General features: G+C 43.1%; 1 protein-coding gene across 1 annotated transcript; it reads left to right on the top strand.

The window, feature by feature from the left end:
• Window positions 1-3,088: 3,088 nt before the first annotated feature.
• Window positions 3,089-14,151, top strand: atxn1l (ataxin 1-like). The gene is made up of 3 exons (XM_079498003.1): window positions 3,089-3,210; window positions 4,286-5,456; window positions 7,084-14,151. The coding sequence occupies exons 2-3, from the start codon at window positions 4,410-4,412 to the stop codon at window positions 8,539-8,541; spliced, it is 2,505 nt and encodes an 834-aa protein (XP_079354129.1). The 5' UTR covers window positions 3,089-3,210; window positions 4,286-4,409; the 3' UTR covers window positions 8,542-14,151.
• The last annotated feature ends 5,838 nt before the right edge of the window (window positions 14,152-19,989 follow it).

The following is a 19,989-nucleotide window of genomic DNA, read 5'->3' as shown; positions in this document are numbered from 1 at the left end:
GGACAATATCGATGGCCTCCAACTGTAATCCTCTGTGCCTTTCTGGGAAATGGTCTTTACTGTGTTTTACATCTGTAATTTAATATTCCTTTGCTATCTAATCAATATGCTAGTATATTTCAAAGTCATGTCACTGAAGCTCATGCCCTGAACAGAGGTGATGCTGGCTTATATACAGTAATTGGACTTCTCCAGTGAAATGAAGATGCAAGCCAGACATGTCCTATTGATTACTGGGGAAAGCAGGCCTTAAAGGGAAATTGCCCTGGAACCAAATCTATTTCCCATCTCTAGTATCTTAATCGACTACACTCCACTTCCAGTGAGTTACATTACAATGTCATTGTAGTCATGTAAGCCTGGTAGGCAAAGCGGGAGTACCACATGATTACAACATGGCGTTCCTTTTCCACCTCGACTGACTTTCTGCACAACTATGACTTTTGTAATTATCACTTGTTGAGATGGATTTTTTTCCAGAGAAGTAGATGAGAGATTGGTTTGATGATGTCACTTGAAGAGGGTTTTAAGTCAATATTTGTGTGCACAAGCAGTTGCTGTATTTCCCAAAGATGGGACCCATGGTGGCTCAAACATTTGAGGTGCACTTCAGATATGTCCCAAAGCTTGGCCACATGGTGGCTCATGTTTACGGTGCACTTAAAATATTACATGATTAAAATAGGGCTCATAACGTTTGCTTTATGTCATCCCCTCTCGTTCATAATTATAGGTCTCCATGTATGTCTGTATGTATGCTATCTAATAAAGCGGAAAATCCCCCAAAAATATAAAAATGCCCTTGATGCTTGCAATACATTTAAGTGTATTGTTTGATGGACTTGGATGTGTTATGTTCAGTGTGCAAGGTTAATGAAAAATACTTTTAGATCTTATCAAGTCTATTATTATAGACATTTACAGTACATCATGAGAAACTGAGAATGTAATTAAAGCTGGTTTTAAAGGGTAGCACACCAAACATATCATACAATATCTCAGCTCTCACTGAAATGTGACTTGTGACTCAGCAGCCTATAATGCAACACATAATACACATTTGACATAACACAAAGAAAAATGATGCAAGATGCTATATCCTAATCGGAAGCAGGGAGTTTATCCATTCAATATATCAAACAGTAATTACTTGGCACTTTTAATTGTATCTGTATAAGCATATAGCGTATATACTTTACCGCCTCCCATTTTATGGCAAATATATCTGGCATGGCCATTGTTAGAAATATAGGCCTCTCTCTAGGTCGTCCTCAGACGAGCCCTCCATCGTCGCTTCCAATCATCCTGGTTCTCCATACATCTGGCCAGTTTGTTGGTACATGCATCGCTCTTGAGTACATCCATGTCTGTTAGTATGGGACGTCCTCGTGATCGATGCCTGTGTGTTGGTTCCCAGTAGCCTGGCTAATAAGCCAGACTCAAGGTTCCCAGAGCACCAGTTTGCTGGCTGGCAGTTCTTGGTGTCTTTGGCAGTTTCCTGCTAGTCACATTCTCCTGGCTGCTATTTTCTGGCTCACCATTGGTATTCCCTTAGGAGATAAAGCCAGAGAGAGGACACACACACACACACACACATATAAAATCACACCCGTGTGAACTGAGTGGTGTAAGTCTTATATAGACTGATCAGCTGTGGTCTGACGTAATGTCTGACGTAATGAAATCACACCCGTGTGAACTGGGTGACCATAGCAACCATGCTCATTTTTTGGTACGAACAGACAGACAGACAAACAGACATTGATTGATTGATTGAAGAATTTATTAACAGTTTGCAGAATACATTTCAAGCACAAACTCAATACAAAGGCTGTTAACTGTGAGTGGACGACCCAATTAAGCATTACACTTGTTTCCAATAGGGTCCACCATGTTCAAATCATCAAAACATTTAGATACGTACAAATAGACACTTCTATAGACAAAACAGGAATTCATCATAAAGGAGGTAAAAAGGGAAAAGAAACATATACAGTGAGGGGAAAAAAGGGGTGGGCGGTGGGGGGGATTCACGTTCAGCTCCGTTAATTTGTTTGTTTTCCTTGGAGGAGCTGCGTTGGGTCCCCAAGTTGGCTCAGTGGCCGCCATACCTTGAGTTGGCTGTGTGGCCGCGACCGTCTCTAGTGTTGTCCTTGCGTTCGTGTTTGAGGGATTCCGATTTTACAGGGGCCAGTTTCGAATTGCAGCCGTCCGTAGGTGCCCTTTGAGAGCGGTTTTGAAAGAGTCAAGAGATTCGCATGTCTTAATGACAGTTGGTAGGGCGTTCCACATTTTGGTGGCATAGGAGCGAAAAGAATTTAGTCCCTTGTTTGTGCCGAATCTGGGTTGTACATGGTTCGTTGCACTCCCTCTGGTGTTGTGGGTGTGGACTTCGTTAACATTAAGTATCTAGACAGGTACATGGGTATCTTGGTGGTGTATCGAGTGGACCAGACCCATTGCAAGATGCTGTACTCTGTCGTCGACCCAGACAGACACGTAAACTAACAAAGCCAGTTGTAGGAGTGGTTTACCACTCAATAATGTTGCACAACATCCAAAAAAATAAAAAATAAATAAACTGAAAGTGTCAACATTCAAATATTTATGTTTTTATATTTTGCCACAAAGTACTAAAGTAGGCTACTGAACTGATAGACTATAACTTTTTATTTTTGTATTGAGACCGACAGACATTTGGTAAGAAAATATACGGTCCTCCAGCTCCCTCTGCTGTTGATTTGAAAAATAATTCATTTGTAGAGCAATAAGAAACGTATAGAGTATAGACCTATATATCACACACACACACACACACACACACACACACACACACACACACACACACACACACACACACACACGGTCAAAATAAAATGTAATGGCATGAGAAATAAAGGAAACGAAAGTGTAGTGCTTTTGGGTCGTCCACACTGTTTGTATTAAGTTCTGCTTGAAATGTACTGTAATTCTGCAAACTGTTAATAAATACTTCAATCAATCAATCAATCAATCAAAACGGATTGTCGAGTCAGTGAGTGACGTCATCGGCAAGCGCCCCCTCTACGTAGGCTATTGGTTTAGCTGGCCTCCATAATGAAATGGGCTAGTCGACTGACTCCTCATTCCTGATGATGTGAGATTTCATCCATTTTCCTCAGCATTATCATCACTCTGTCTCACACAGAATATTCACAATGCCATTTGGAGGTACGTCCCTGCACCTGCAGACACCTGACCACAGCGTGCACTGTCATTTTACACCATCAATAATGTCAGTCAGTCGATGAGGGTACTGGGTAGGAGTGTCTGTTCAGCTAGCTAGTTAGCTAGCCACCTAGCTAGTAAAAGTTAGCTATGTTAGCTAACGTCGTAAAGCATAGTTGCTAGCTGCCTAGGTGTGATCAGTTGCACACATCAGTGTCAACTCAACATACTCCCTGCGTTTTAGAGCTAGCTTCATATTCTGCAAAGTGACATGCTGTAATTGTGTTGTGGTGACTTTGGACGCTAACGCTAACCCTCACCAGTTAGCCAGCCACGGCAACGTTAGCCTGATTGCATTTGCAAAACATTTGCTTGTGTCGTGTGACAGTATAGAAACTGACTATACAACCCAACACACGTTTTATGTTTTAATGTTTCTGGATCATGTTTTCGTTTTGTGGTGGTGTTGCACTATGTGTTGTGTTACTCGTTCTGATCTTATTTCCGTGCTGGCAACAGAATCAACTCAACTGGTACAAATCTGCTGACTCTGAGATCAAGCTATCAGATCAAGCTGGATTGAAGTGTAATGGATGCATTTTTGAATCGTTAAATTAGACCACTGGGGAAAATAATTGTGATAAGATGAAATTGGTCCATTTATTGTGAAGCATCCTCACAGATTTTGGGGCAAAAGGCATAACCAAAGTGCCAGGTTCTTAGTACTTTTCTTTGTGTTTAGATCTCTAAAAATGTATATATGTGGCCCCATGAGTCACTCATATATCAGTTTGGATAAGTGCAGAACACATATCCACCATGGTGAGCAAATAGCTTGCTGTGTCTCAGGTTTTAAATCTGTGTACATGCTTGACACCATTAACCATCTGTAAATGGGCAAATGGTGCATTTATATAGTGCCTTTATCCAGGGTGCTTTACATAGATTGTGTGTGTGTGTCAATTTGTCAAACCTAAATGCCTAATTTACAACAGCCAATTATGTCAAAATGTAGATGTCTTTCCCTGGACCCTGATATAGCAAACTTGTGCTAATAAAAAATCTTCCACTGTTCCAGGTGAACTCGTGGATGGGGTCAGCCAAATGATTTCAGAGCCGGTTCCTCTGCTGACTGCCTGGCTTGCAAGTTTCACCTCCTGTGCAGTTCAGTAAAAGCTACTCACTCGCTCAGAAGATTTGCAATGAAGCAAGCGCAGGAGCGCAACCAGGAGTGCCTGCCTCCTAAGAAGAGGGACCTCAGCACCAGCAGTGGGGCCGGAGGAGGGGGAACGGGAGGTGGGGGAGGTAGTGGTGCAGTAGGTGGCGGCGGCGGCGGCGGCAGTGGCGGAGATGACCTGACTTCCACTCTGAGCTCTGGGGCTGGCAGTGACACTCAGGGAGGAGGAGGGGGCACGATAGGAGAATGGCTGCGAGCTCAGCCCGGGTTTCACTACGGGGTGGAAAGCGCTGATGGCATACCAGCCGTGCCTGTCGACCAGTACAGCATGCTCTACAAAGTGGCTCTCCCCTCCGTCAGCTATTCCCCCACCAGCCTCCACCCTGTGCTGAGCCACATTTCCCCAGCGTACACTGTACACTCGCCTCTGCTTCAGCATCCAGGTCTCACTTATCCACCCATGGGCTATGCCCAAATCCCTCATTCCGCTCTGCAGTTTGTCAGCTCCCCGTATGGCGCCGTACCTTACGCGGTACCACCAGGATTTGTTCCCAGCTCGTTGATCTCCCATTCGGGCAGCATCCCTCAGACACACCACCTCGTTCCCTACCCGTCCGTCATACAGGAGGGCGTCGTGTCCCCTCCTCCCCACCAAGTATCCGCTCACACCTTTGCCAAAGTCGCGGCGTCTGGGGTGTCGTCCGGGCTCCCAGTGATGATGTCGTCGGAGCAGGCCGCCCAGCAGCACCTCAGCGCAGTGGGGGAGCTCAGTGCCCGGGGGATGCCAGTCTTCTACCACACTCAGGGCGCCAGGGCCACCCCCTCGTCTGCCCACAGGGACTCTCTCCAAAATGCCCATCAGGAGAACGAAATGGAGATGAACGGAGGCGACAAGGAGCAAGGGGCGAGAGAGCTGCTCACAGACTCTGTCTACTCCAGGAATGCACGGCTGCTGCAGGCAGTGTCTGGCTCTTTGGTGCTGGAACACACCCAGGACAGGAGCTGCAAGAGTCGCAGGATGGACGGCAGGGGCTCCCCAGGCCAACGCAGCACCCCAGACAGTGATCTGGAGGTAAGACTCTAGAGATGGCCTACTAACATTCAGTGTGGTGGGCCACCACACAATCATGACGAGCCACCACAGTATGATTTTAGTAGGTGGCTGCGAATAGGCCAAAAAAGGCAAATGACCACAAAAACAAATCACAACATTTTGAAAGTTAAAGCCCACCATCCACACTATCAGCTTCGGGCCATGGGAAACACTGAAAATCTAATATACATTAACTATGCATGCATTACTCATTATTTTAAAACCCTTAAAAGTCCTATTTTATACTACTTTGTATACTTTGTCTAGGTGCTACTTTAGCTATTAACCCCCAAAAGTCAATGTTACAAAAAAATTATTTAGCCTATAATGGCATGCTGAAAATATGGAAGCTATGTTGAAAGTTGTTGTCCTTTTCGCGTTAGAATATATTAACATAATATTTTCCATGTACTGTATTGTCTTAAACGTACTCATATTCATTGCAGCTATTGGTTTGGCTTAGTGCTGTGGCAGTGTTCATGTCCCTTCTCTTCTTGTATTGAATGTGTTTTGGGCCGGTAGATCATTAGGGCTCAGATCAGTTAAGATCACTGTCGCCTTCCTCTTTAGTGGAGGTTAACGCAAGATGGTTGCTTGTCTTTAACTCCACCACCACTAATGCTACCAAAGTACCATTTGTACGCAAGGAAATCGTGTTTTAAGCTTGATAGTGCAAGCCAGGGTACAATCTCTTAAGTGGCTGACTGAAAGTGACACATGCATCATCAGTCATAGTTTGTATAACAGTGGTAGCCACTAGCCGACCACACTGAAGGTGACATGTGGACGCATCAGAACTTGTTGATCCGTCCATAAAGCTGGATTCTATTTTGGAGCGTCGGCGCTCGGTACGGACCAGAGAATGAAGCCAATGGTACGTCTGTGCTTTGGTACGTACCGTCGTACTCGTACCCTCTATTCATTTGGCTCTGTGCGTTCACTGCGTTGCGATTAACCCATTCTGGGCGGGAAGCCGGGAACCCCTTTTGGTGTTGGCATTATGTTATGCTTTAGCTATTGAAAAATAGCAGATCTACTAGCTTGTAGGTCTGCTATTTTTGAGAAATCAAAGAACGACTGACATAGAAACATAGCTTTTTCAGAAAACTGTCAGGATGTAGAAGACATTTTTAGAATCTAATCTCAGGTCAAAATGGGTTAAAAGTCTAATATATGTCCAATGACACACAAACAAGTAAAGTGCTATTGGACTGTTCTTACTGCAGGGAGCAATCAGGGACATTAGATGTCAGCAGGTATGGAGGCTCAATGCACCAAACACCAAGCCTCGTTTTGAATGAGGAATTGCATCGCTTTATCATAGCGTAATATTCACATTCACAACAGAAAAAATCACACCCGTGTGAACTGAGTGGTGTAAGGTCTTATATAGACTGATCAGCTGTGGTCTGACGTAATGTCTGACGTAATGAAATCACACCCGTGTGAACTGGGTGACCATAGCAACCATTCTCATTTTTTGGTACGAACAGACAGACAGACAAACTAACAAAGCCAGTTGTAGGAGTGGTTTACACCACTCAAAAATATATATTGAGATTCATTCTGATCACTTTCTTTTCTTTTTTTTTAACACCACCTCTAGGTCCAGCAAGTAGTCGGCCGCCTGGCCTCTCCTGTCCACGGTGGGAGCCGTAAAGAGGTGTCCTTTGCTCCCCTGAATCTTTCTCAGGGTTCCCACAGAGGCAGAGACGTCCACGGAGACACAGCAGGGATGATTGCTTGCCGGACAGCCTATACTACACAACCTGTGTGCTACGGTGACCCCAGGGTGACCTCCTTGCAGCAGCACGCAGCAGGGCATCCGGGCCATGCAGTCATGCTGTCCAACGGGCAGCCAGTCCTGATTCCACTGGAGTATCACCCTCAGCATCATCTGCAGCCACAGCCTCCACAGCAGCACTACGTGGCGCAGGCCAACGATGCCACATCCACTTCTGTCATGACCGCCGCCATTGCTAACTTCAAAACCTCTGATCATCCAGCCAGAGTGTGCCTCCCTGACAGGGCTGTGGTGGAGCTGACTACAGCTCAGCAGCAGCAGCTACACCCTCCACAGCCTGCTGTCCCAGCAACAGCAGGTCCGACTCAGGCCTTAGCTCTGCCCGTCACCCCTACGCCTGCCCCCGCTCCCGGCAACCCGTCACACTTCATGAAGGGGGCCATTATCCAACTAGCTACTGGGGAGCTGAAGCGTGTTGAGGATCTGCAGACTCAGGACTTTGTGCGGAGTGCCGAGGTGAGCGGAGGGCTGAAGATTGACTCCAGCATGGTGGTCGACATCCGCTCCAGCCAACAGAGAGCTGGCCTCGTTGCTCTGCATTTCACCGTGGGTGAGCAGCAGAGCAAGGTGACCATCGACGTGCCTCCGGAGCACCCTTTTTTTGTATTTGGCCAAGGCTGGTCATCCTGCAGCCCGGAGCGCACAGCCCAGCTCTATGGCTTAACCTGCCATCACCTACAGGTGGGAGACGTGTGTGTGTCCATCACCTTACAGCAGCAAGCCCAGTCCCAGCAACAGAAACAACCACAGCAGCATCATTCCCAACCACAGCAGCCCAACCTGGCCAGGACTTCTACTAAAGCCAACTCTACAGCTGGGCTCGGCCACCAGCCCATGGGCCCCCCGGCCCCTCAGCAGCCACGGCCTCAGCCCCATTTCAGGTTAGAACGTGTTCACCGAGAGCGGGAAAGAGAGAGAGACAGGGGAGACAAGGAGGAGGCCATGCAGTTAGGAGGAGGCGCCGGGCACACTGAGTTGCCCACCAGACCAAATAGAACCTCAGCGGAGCACACGAGGAGCCAGAGCAGTTACTATTTGCACACCGAGGGCTCTGTGTGTCCAGGGGCAGGGCCGGGAGCCGCACAGTCTGCAATGGGTGCTTCTCAGAGGCGCTGGTCGGCCCCTGGCATCCAAAGATATACCATGAAGGGAGACGAGGGGCCACGCCCTCAGATGGGCACGTCTGGCTCCCCTCGGCCATCCTTCATCTCCCAGGAGGTCAAATTGTCCATCGAGGGACGCTCCAACGCTGGGAAGTAGCATCAACGTAGGTAGTGACTGCACAAGCGACTGCCAAAAGGAAGAATGGGGACACACACAGGAAAGAAGAGTGAGAATGTAGCCTCAGAATGTTTGAGATTTTGCACACCTAAACAAGATCACGAGAAAGATCACCTTCACCGGAGCTTTCTTGTGAGTTGCTCAAGTTCGGTTTGGTTGTTGTTCAGTCTATGAAGTCACCCTCTGGCTCAGTGGTCAGGAAAAAGAAAAGGTCCTGTACTCTTCCAGCCAGTCGAGAGCTGAAAGGAGATCATGTAGCTGGTGAATCGCCTACCAAAGTCCTTATAGACTGCATTTCTCATCCTCCCTAGCCTCCATTCCATCCTATGGTTATCATCACATTGAGAGCACCAAACCTTCCTCTCACTAGACCCTGGGCTGGACTAAGAAGAATGTGTTTGTAGCACAATGAGACTCACTCCTAATTCCGCAGGTCCTGATGTAGTGATATTTGATAAGATCGCCCCCCTGCACCCCCGCTCTCTTCCCTCACATTCCTATAATTGTGTAAACCTTCAAGCATTCACTCCAAAAACAGTGGTGTTGCTCACACGTCAGCGGCATTTCTAGGACGGTTGGTCCAAAGTTCTCAGTGTATGTTGTTACATAATGCTTCTGCATTAGGACACCTCTGCTGTCAACAGAGCTACTCTCTCCTTTGCTTCAGGGAGGCCAGTCTGAAATGAGGGGACCCTCTGAAGCTGTGTGGGTTACTCCACTAGTCTTAACAATCAACATAGTGATGATCAATCAGTTTGTATATTCAGCAATCAATTACTACTCTGGAAAAAAAAATCTCTGCTTTCAAAATAATACTCACCATCGTGTGTGTGACTGTGTTTGTGTGTGTGTGTGTGTGTGTGTGTGTGTGTGTGTGTGTGTGTGTGGTCCATGCCTACTTGCTTTTGTTTATTTAACAGAAAGAAAAAGCCAGATAACTTGCATTCCAGTATCATAGAGAATGCTCACCACTTACACTCTTTTTTTTTAATTTCCCTTTCTTTTTTTGGGGTGTCCCCGAAAAGCCTTTTCACGGCACGAGCAATGCCCTTTCTGCTCCTCACTATACCTCAAAGATCTCCAGGCTAGACTGGTGACTTTTTTTTCTTCTTTTAATTCTTTGTTTAGTTTAAAATGTTATTTCAGTGTAATCAGAAGGTGGCACTGGTTGGTCATACACCAAAGTCACCTGTGGGAATGAAGCTGAAAGCCATACTGTCCTACACCACTGCATGTGGATCACATCAGCCAATAGGATGGAAATCGTTTTCGGTCATGGGCAATATAGGTTTCTGCGGCCAGTAGGTCAAAACAGCCCATGTCTGGTCAGTGGGATCCTTTTTAACTCCAGTCAAACTTTGCTCAGTTACCAAGTCGAAGCAATATTTCAAGCACAAGGCTGGCCTTGCATTCCCCACAGAGCTTTTGAGGGAAATCGCCTCTGTTGTGCGTGTGTGTATTTTGTGGGGCTTGTGTGTGTATATGTGATAATGAGAGATTCCTTTTTTCCATCAGATTAATCACAGATTAATAATGAATAATTATTCACCACTCGTAACTACGCCAAAATATGCCCATTTCTTTGTGGGAACGGACTCTCTCGCACCGTCTTTTCTGGCAATAACAGACTGGTGTTTTCCCCCATCCAGATAGGGCCACGCACAGGTTCTCTTTCCATCAAGTTTGGGTCCATCAGATAATAGAGCATCGACTAGTGCAGAGTCGGTTGTCCAGAACCGCCACGAAAGGCTCTGGCCAGGTTCTGCCCATGGCCCTAATGAGCCAATTAAATTCCCCACACATTCTGCAAACGGGTATACCATGTATTGCGTAACCCGTTGGGTCATGCATTCCCTATTTGCATCGTTCCCGAGTAGGCTGGTGCCCAATGGGCACTGTTCCAGTTGTGTTAAAATATCTAATTTAATTAATAACATGCATTTATTGAATCAGTTAACTCTGTTACTTTGACAGCCCTAATCTCTGTGTGTGTGTGTGTGTGTGTGTGTGTGTGTGTGTGTGTGTGTGTGTGTGTACGTTTGATGTACAACCTCCAATACATTTACCCTGACCTGAGACTTTACTGCTTTTAAAAGGCGATGCACTATTTTGGAATCAATTAGTATTGTTACTTCAACAGTTCTACACAATCAAGGCATGCCTTTTGAGAAATCTCTCAAGAAACGACATATACATTGAAAGGCCTCTATTGTTTGGATTCTCCATCTTACTGATAGTATTTCTAACCCTTTTCCGTTTCCTAATTAGATTTTATTCAAGCACATCTCCAAGAGAGGCTTGATTTGTGAACGTCGTACTTTGTCGTCTACTTTTTCTCGTTTTAGGATCAGTATCTTGTGTAGGGTCCTTTATGTTGTCCAAGGCAATATTGTATCCCAGATTATCTTAAAGATTGTCTTATATTGCACATAGAAAACTTCATTCATTGATTCACACTGACCTTGTAATGGGAATCACATGTAGTATATAGTTTTGTTTTGTTTTTAATGAAGGGAATATGTTTGAAGTATTCTTAAGGCTTTTTGTTGGTGAGAGAAAAAACTGACTTGCATATTTTACACTGTTTACAAATTAGCCACAATGAATGCTGCAGTTTCCTCCTGTCAGATTTTAGCGTAGTCACTGAGAAACTTGGAAAGGATGTAATTAAGATCAAGTGCAATTAGAACGATGATTCAGACGTTTAGGCATTCCACACAGACATTCCCCGTATAAAGTACTCACTTCCACTTGTCTGTTTTTCCTGCATTTTTGCTTTTATATTAATCCTATCCTATTATAGACATTTAACCACTTAAGCCCTATATACTTTGTTACATAACAAATAATGGTAATAGCTGATCTATAAGTTTTTAGCTTGTAGATCACCTATTTTAGCTATTTCTGAAAAAAGTAAAAAAAACAAACAAGGTTTAATGTGGTTAACTCGTCTCTAATTTCATCACCTCTGTACTCTTGAATGTTCAATATCACTCGCATCATTCTGTATGCTACGATACATCCATTTTGTTCTTCACATTTGTTCATTCTTTGCTTGTCTGAGTAAGGTGTTTGTTTGTAGATTTAAAACTAACCTGTCCCTCAGCCCAGACATTGATGTGTATCTAATCTGAGTTCTGATGATGTGGTGACATCCAAGTCTTCTGAAGAGAGAGAGCGATATATATATATATATATATTATATATACAACCGTAAACGCTAATTTATGCTGTGTTGCACGGCAAGAATAGCAGACCTACAAGCTCACTCACAGCGCTGTGAGCTTGTAGGTCGACTATTTTTGCCGTGCGACGTAGTGTGAATCAGGCTTAACCCTTTGCCTCCAGAACATTTGATGTTGAACGGAGCCCCTAAGGGTTCACTGAACATCCAACCCCCCCCCCCCCCCCCCCCCCCAGTCTCTGTCAGTGAAAAGACAAACCATGGGAGACATGTCCAAACGGAGAGGCCTGACCTGGGCTTAGTTGAATGACATCCTCCATGCTACTGTTATGATAGGGGGTGAGTCTTTTAAAGGATTTTTGATGTTTGTTGCCATTCCGATTACCGATAATACGCCTTGCCATATCAACCAATCAATTTGTATTTAAAAATGCCAAATCACGAATCACAAGTTATCTCATGACTCTTTACGCATATTACTGGTCAAGACCGTACTCTTTAATCGTAAAGACCTCAATCCTTTTCATTTTAGTTTTGTAATGAGCACATTTTGAGTTATGGTAATAGCAATATAGTTACACACAACACCTGACAACATTTTATGTAGTCTTAGCATGTACTATGCAGTAAACGTTGGAAGTATTCTGCCCTACGCTGTTGAAGCGTACAGATTAAGGGATTGGGCAGGTTTGTATTGTATGCAAGTTAGGCTGATGCAGTCCTTTTATATTGAGCCCTCGTTGAGTACTTTTGTTTTCCATTCCTTTCCCATGGGCATCCAAATAAGAGGTAGTGTTTGTAATGTTGCTTTGTTACTATTTCCAGCAGACCTTTTTATTTGACACGTTTTCTAAATACAGAATTCTGTTCAGTCACGGATCATTTCAACTCTTGCCTAAACCTGTGACGTTGCCACACAGTTGGAGCCAAATCATTTTAATGTGTATTCAACGTTATTTGGTATAATTACCAAGCCACCGAAACGCAGTATTTTAGGCTAACACCTTTTTAATTAATAGGGTTCTCATGGTGCAAGCAGTGCCACCTGTGACTTTACCTCCTATTCTCACGGCAAGACCATTCTATGCTACGAGTCTTCTTCGCTCTCTAATTTGAGAAGGACGTTGCGTTTAGCAGCTTTCCTCGGCTCATAAGTCAAGATGTCTGAACTCCCTCGTTTCATTCACTTACTGAAATCCTTTTGTTGTAAGTAATTGCACTAATTGCCCTCTTTTACAGTGTTTTAAAATTAACTGTTGGTAAATTGAAGAGTTCCAAAACGTAAAGCACACAAAATCATGGGGGGGGGGGGGGGGGGGGAGGGAAAGAAAAGGCTGTGCATGTTTTTGTAGATATATAGATTTTCTTTCCTTTTTTTTTTTTGTATAGTTAGCTATTTTGATGCTTGTCAATAATGCCTTAAGATCTGCTTTGTACATGTTTATGGAATAATGCTTCTGATGGATTTGGGGATTACTTTTTTTATTCTGCGTTAAAAACAGATTATTCTTGGACTCCTATGAAATGACCCTCTCTGTCCCTCTCCTGTTGATGCAGTGTTGGATCTGTGTTAACTGATGGATTCTGTCAAGAGTCTGTATGCCCCAGATAAATGTATTTTCTTTCTGCACGATCCTCTTTTAGTTTTATCCCTAAAGTACACATTTTCGCTGACATTATACGTGTATTTCTTGACCATCTCTGTTTTTACGGAACAGAAACGCATTTATTTTCCAAACGTAGAAATCTCTTGTTGCCACCTAAAGTGAATGAAAGCTGTTCAGTGCACCTAACACATTGATGTCAGCAGTGTTTGCAATGGGGGGGGGGGGGGGGAATATTGCCCCGTAACCATAACACACACACATGGTTTATGTTACTGATGTGAGTGGATAGCATGAGTACTCCTCCCTTTGAGGTGAGATGCTCTGCATGACATCTTGATGGTCTAAATTAGTTTGTCTCAAAGTGGGGTCTGGGTACACCCAGGGGTCCTTGAAGAGTTCCAGGGTGTCCCCAGCTATAGTGTCTGGGTACACCCAGGGGTCCTTGGAAGAGTTCCAGGGTGTCCCCAGCTATAGGGTCTGGGTACACCCAGGGGTCCTTGAAGAGTTCCAGGGTGTCCCCAGCTATAGGGTCTGGGTACACCCAGGGGTCCTTGAAGAGTTCCAGGGTGCCCCCAGCTATAGTGTCTGGGTACACCCAGGGGTCCTTGAAGAGTTCCAGGGTGTCCCCAGCTATAGTGTCTGGGTACACCCAGGGGTCCTTGGAAGAGTTCCAGGGTGTCCCCAGCTATAGGGTCTGGGTACACCCAGGGGTCCTTGAAGAGTTCCAGGGTGTCCCCAGCTATAGCGTCTGGGTACACCCAGGGGTCCTTGAAGAGTTCCAGGGTGCCCCCAGCTATAGTGTCTGGGTACACCCAGGGGTCCTTGAAGAGTTCCAGGGTGCCCCCAGCTATAGTGTCTGGGTATAACCCAGGGGTCCTTGAAGAGTTCCAGGGTGTCCCCAGCTATAGGGTCTGGGTACACCCAGGGGTCCTTGAAGAGTTCCAGGGTGTCCCCAGCTATAGCGTCTGGGTACACCCAGGGGTCCTTGAAGAGTTCCAGGGTGTCCCCAGCTATAGCGTTTGGGTACACCCAGGGGTCCTTGAAGAGTTCCAGGGTGTCCCCAGCTATAGTGTCTGGGTACACCCAGGGGTCCTTGGAAGAGTTCCAGGGTGTCCCCAGCTATAGCGTCTGGGTACACCCAGGGGTCCTTGGAAGAGTTCCAGGGTGTCCCCAGCTATAGCGTCTGGGTACACCCAGGGGTCCTTGAAGAGTTCCAGGGTGGGGTCTGGGTACACCCAGGGGTCCTTGAAGAGTTCCAGGGTGGGGTCTGGGTACACCCAGGGGTCCTTGAAGAGTTCCAGGGTGTCCCCGGCTATAATTATTGGTAACTTTCATGTACAGTGTGCAAGTGTACTTGTACATTCTCAGAGTTGGGGGGGGGGGGGGGGGGCTGTGGCCTAATACATAATAAACTTGCGGTCCTCCAAATGAAAAGGTTTGAGAATTACTGGTCTAAATTTCTGGCCCTCGTACTGCTCTGGATAACGAAGTGCGATGGTTCCATTTTGGTATGATGGAGAAAATGGTGGCCCTCAGTGACTACTGAGTCTAATGTTTCTTGTGACTATGGAAACGGGCATTATAATCCCTGCATAAATGGCCAGTGATGGACAGTAACTTAGTACATTTACTTGAGTACTGTACTTTAGTAAAAAACAAAAGGAGTATATTTACTTGAGTATTTGTATTTTTGGATACTTGTGACTTTCACTCCACTAAATTTCAAAGACAAATATTGTACTTTTGACTACATTTCTAAGAAGGGAAAAAGTGTGAATGACCACTTATTTCAATAATAGTGAAATAATCGATGTATAAGCCAAGCACACAAACACGTCACAATGCATGTGAGCTTATAGATCTGCTATTTCCACAATTATTATTTATTGAATATTTCAACAAAATCAGATTTTTTTTTTTTTGGGTTGAAGATGTCAATTTCATTGATATTAAAAATAAAATGTAATTTGAATACTCAAGTATTTTTTTTTGAAAGGCAAGTACTCCAGTACTTTAACTCAAAGTAGTCTGCAAATTTGACTGAGCAACTGGCACGTGTAGTGGAGTAATATTTGACCAGGAGTATCTATACCTTGACTCAAGGACTGGGGTTGAGTACTTTGTCCATCACTGTAAAATGACTCCCGGGTTTGGTCTACTGTTGTATAGCTACGGTAAATTCAGGACGGTTTAGGTATTGCTGATGCCTAAAGGAAATCAGGAGAATGACAACGGTTTCTTTGTTTTCTTTTTTTTTAAAGTCCTGTATTTTCAGATTTGACATTGTACTTTTGGCACTAGGTGACACTGCTTTTTATGTGACGTGTAACTAGTTTAAAAAACAAAAAAATAAGCATCTTTTTTTTTTTTACGCCTAAATCTGCAAAATATATGCAATGATGTGTATGTAACATTCAATCCACAAGTATAATCCAGGTTGTATGGACTTTGTATAGTGAGTTTTAATATTGTATGGCCGTACCAATATGTATTGATTCTTTATCAGAAGCCTTAGAGTTGTCGACCCAAAGTGCTCCCTTAGAATACCCTACACCTACCTGAACTTAACAAAGCATTAATAACTATATTTTGTTGCGTTTTTATTTGTACCCTTTTATTTGAATAAAATAGATTTGTACTGTATATTTGTACCTCTCTGTGAACTACTTTTAGGGCTGTTTTGTTTTTGTTTGCTGTTTTAATTTTATGTACTTAAGGACACAAAGATATTGTATTTTTATTGTTACAGCTAACTTCTTGGAGATATTGCATTTATCATGTTTGTTAAGTAAACACAATATAATATATATATATCTATATAAACTATTATCCTACTCATGTGATGTGTGTTTCTTGGGTGAGTTTGAGAAACTTTGTGTTGAGGTCATGGAGTATCTTTTCTACTCTGCTAAAGATGTGGAAAACAGACCTGTCTGTAGTGCGATGCCTCACTTCTATCAAATAAACATTTCTGGTGCGCTACATTACTTCTAAATCTTCTGAAAGCTTATGTGTTTTATTTTATTTTTTACTTTTTTTTTTTTTTTAGTTTCGGTCTTGAGCTAAACAGTTTGAGAAACACTGTTCTAAATAATGATTTATACTTTGTCGTATGATGGCACATCAATTGGGCATGAATAGGCATAAGCCTTCACATTTCAGGAGTTCACCATCTCAAGTCCTGCTATAGAGGGTATGCGCATGCTTAAAGTGAATGGAACATCGAGTGGCAAAGTGAGTTTAACATCGTTTAATGCAATCAGATATGACTTTTCTGTTTATGTATGGGCTGTCAAGGCCAGAAAGTAGTTTTTGCCACTCAGTAGGCGTTCCTGCATAACTTCCTGGTTTGATGATGTCACGCGCATACCCTCTATTGACGATATGCACATGGCTGCCATCTTGCCAACAAGGTGCTAACTAGGTGCAACTTCCTATAGACAGTCCATTCATTGTTGAATTATCGTCTTTCTATCTGCAATGTGTTTGTTTAATACAAATCCATAATGCAGGAGGCAGCAGAAGGTTGCTTTACTGAGTGCTTCCAAACTCTGACATTTAGTAAAATAATCATCTGCAAGGAATTTATTGACAGGAAGTAGCTCATAACATGTCTACGGTGGATTTTTATGAAACAAACACTTTGCAGATAGTAAGACGATAATTCAAGCTTTTCGTACAGCGGCAATGTTGGTGAGTTTGACATTATTTAATACAATCAGATAGGACTTTTCTGTTTGGATGAATGGGCTGTCTATGGGAAGTTGCACCTAGTTAGCACCTTGCTGGCAAGATGGCAGCCGTGTGCATATCGTCAATAGGTTATTTGCAGACCTGTCTATTGGTGGATAGTAACTAGTACATTTATTCAAGTACTGTGCTTTACTACAAATTTGAGGTACTTGCAGTATTTAAAATATCAATTCTTACACCACTACAATTATTACTATACACTACAATTATTTGAAAGCTTTAGTGACTAGTTTCTTTAGATTATTACAAAACCACATAAGCCCTATATCTGATACATATATTAGAAAATAGATCTGCAAGCTCAACTCGTTGCATTGTGACGACACAACGTGAGCTGGTAGATTGACTATATATTTTCTTAATATTTGAGGTTTTTAAAATCGGAGTACTTTTATTTCAGTACTGTTAGTATATTTGAATGCCAATGTACTTTTATGCAAGTCAAATTGTTAATACAGGACTTTTACTTCTATGCTAATGCTACTTTTGCTCAAGTAAACAATTTGAGTACTTCCACCTCTGCTTTAACCTGACTCCGCCTCTGCTTTAACCTGACTCCGCCTCTGCTTTAACCTGACTCCACCTCTGCTTGTGACATGAACATGGAGGGAGTGAGAAGGGAAGAGATGGATACTTGGACATTATTATAAAGTCAATGTTTATTTTCCACATTCTATTCCAGGTTTTATTATGATCTGTACATCTGTTAATATAGTAAGAGGTTGGCCTCCCCAAAATGCCACCCATTGAGTATGGACATGACAACAGAGCTAGCATAAATGGTATCATTTCCATCTCTATTTAACTCATTCATTTTGGCCTTTTTCAGAAAGATTTATTTTGTAAACATGGACAGAGAGAAGATCCTGATAGACTTGGTAAAAGGCCAAAGTTTTGACAACATATGAAAAGATTCTTTCACTTAAATTGAATAAAAACAGGCAGGCATAAACTAACAGTAGAACACAAGCTCATATCGAACCACTCTAGGACAAATGCAGTTTCACAACATGCAGTGCTTACTTAATTCATTCTGAAAGTACTGCTTGAAATGACAAATGTCAAAAGTACTGCAGTTGAAATAGTTTTGCCGTAACAAAGACCCAATGTTTTTCTTCCACTGTAGGACAAAGCAGGTGCCAGCTGGGAGACGATGGCAACATCAGCACCAAATCAAAAAGAAAGTATATGAGAATACCCAGTATTCATAGAGAAGTAGGTGATGAACCAAAGACAGAATTGACTGACCACTTGATCTTTCCTACTGATCTGCCATTCATGTGCCATGACGAGGATAGCAGCTGCAGGGAGACCCTGTCGCTGTCAATGTGCTGATCAAGGTTGAGATCCAGAAGAAAAATCTGTGACTATGAAGTGTAGCCCAGAACCATCCATAACACTTTCCAGAACCACCCCTGAATGGGGAGGCATGTCAACATTTTCTGAACCTCATAAAAAAAAAGAAAAAATAGCTGATCTACAAGGTTGTGGATGTGCCATTTTCACTATTTTAGAAACACATTTTTGGAAGTACAACTTCTGGGTTATTACCACCTCCTGAGCAGGGCCAAAATTAGGTTCTGAGAACCACATCTGAAACCGAGCCACATAGCATATGGAAACAAATCCAGACCAGAACCTGTGAAATATGTTTTACGGCACGGCATGATTCACTTTGTTGTCGTCGTCGAAAAGACCCATTTGAAGATCACTCCAACCTCAATACATCCTAGCAAATGATATGAATGGAGGTCTCCAACCTCAATACATCCTAGTAAATGATATGAATGGAGGTCTCTAAATGTTTTGTATCAATCAGGGTGCTGTATCTAGGGCCTGAGCCCTCACTGAGTTATATTGCCTGAGTAACTAAGGTCTAATACATTGAAGTCCATTTAAATCTTGTTCTGCATAGTTTCAGTGGAAAAGTGTCTCAATTTCCCCCTGGAATAAATACACCCCTGTTGCATAGATGTTTGAGCCACTCCTAGACAAGACTTGAGAAAATATCAATGTAGTGTTCTTTGTTACTAAGAAAGCTATTAAGAGTAAATTAACCACTTTAAACCGGGTATACCTTAATTATAGTCATGTCACAGGTGAAAATCTTATCATTTTAAAATAATTTCAAAACAGCCAATCTACAAGCTCACAAAGTATGGGGTTGCAAACTTTTAGATTATCCATTTTGTGGGTAAAGAAATGCTATAGAAAATAGCTCTCGTCTAAGAGCGACTCAAACTGAAACAGTTGGGAGTTCCTGTCACTAATATTCTTGTTCAGTGGTTCACAAACATCTTTATTTCAAGGACCCCCCTTAACTCTGAGAACATACAAAATGGAACCAAACAGACCTGTAAGGCCCCATTTTGTGTACTCCGAGTTTGTACATTTGTACACTCTCACAGTTACAGACCTGTAAGGGTCCATTTGGAACACCCTCAAGAAAGCCAAAGGGTTCCTGCCTGGACCCACTTTCAGAACCACTGTTCTTGTGTAATATTTCTGAAACCGGTAAATTTGTCACTGCAAGTTTAAAAGTTGTGAAACATTTGGAGGTAACCTTAAAAGGTAAGAAATTACACAAGAAAAGAAAAAGAGCAGATTAACATAGAATCTGATTTAAACAATTTTATACCATTAAACAAAATAAAATAATTTCCACAAGAAAAATATATTCACATCATATTGCATAAATATGTGTTGGAATGAGGTCGACGGGGTATAGTGAACTGTAAGGGACCCCCTCTCCTCATGTATGTAGGGCTTTACAGTTGTATTTTGCCTCAGTGCTAATCAACAGAGAGATAAGACAGAAGATTATAAACAATATGAAACAGGGATGTGAGGATTTAAAACCACACAATTATCCCCGACATACAA

The sequence above is a fragment of the Electrona antarctica genome (assembly GCF_951216825.1).
Source record: "Electrona antarctica genome assembly, chromosome: 3".
NCBI classification, from domain to species: domain Eukaryota; kingdom Metazoa; phylum Chordata; class Actinopteri; order Myctophiformes; family Myctophidae; genus Electrona; species Electrona antarctica.
The sequence above is the reverse complement of the archived record's forward strand: the minus strand, read 5'-3'. Positions and strand labels throughout refer to the sequence as shown.

Coding starts and splice junctions, on each gene's coding strand:
- atxn1l (XM_079498003.1), top strand. CDS start 4,410: ATGAAGCAAGCGCAGGAGCGCAACCAGGAGTGCCTGCCTCCTAAGAAG. Junction 5,457..7,083: donor CCCCAGACAGTGATCTGGAG/GTAAGACTCTAG, acceptor CACCACCTCTAG/GTCCAGCAAGTAGTCGGCCG.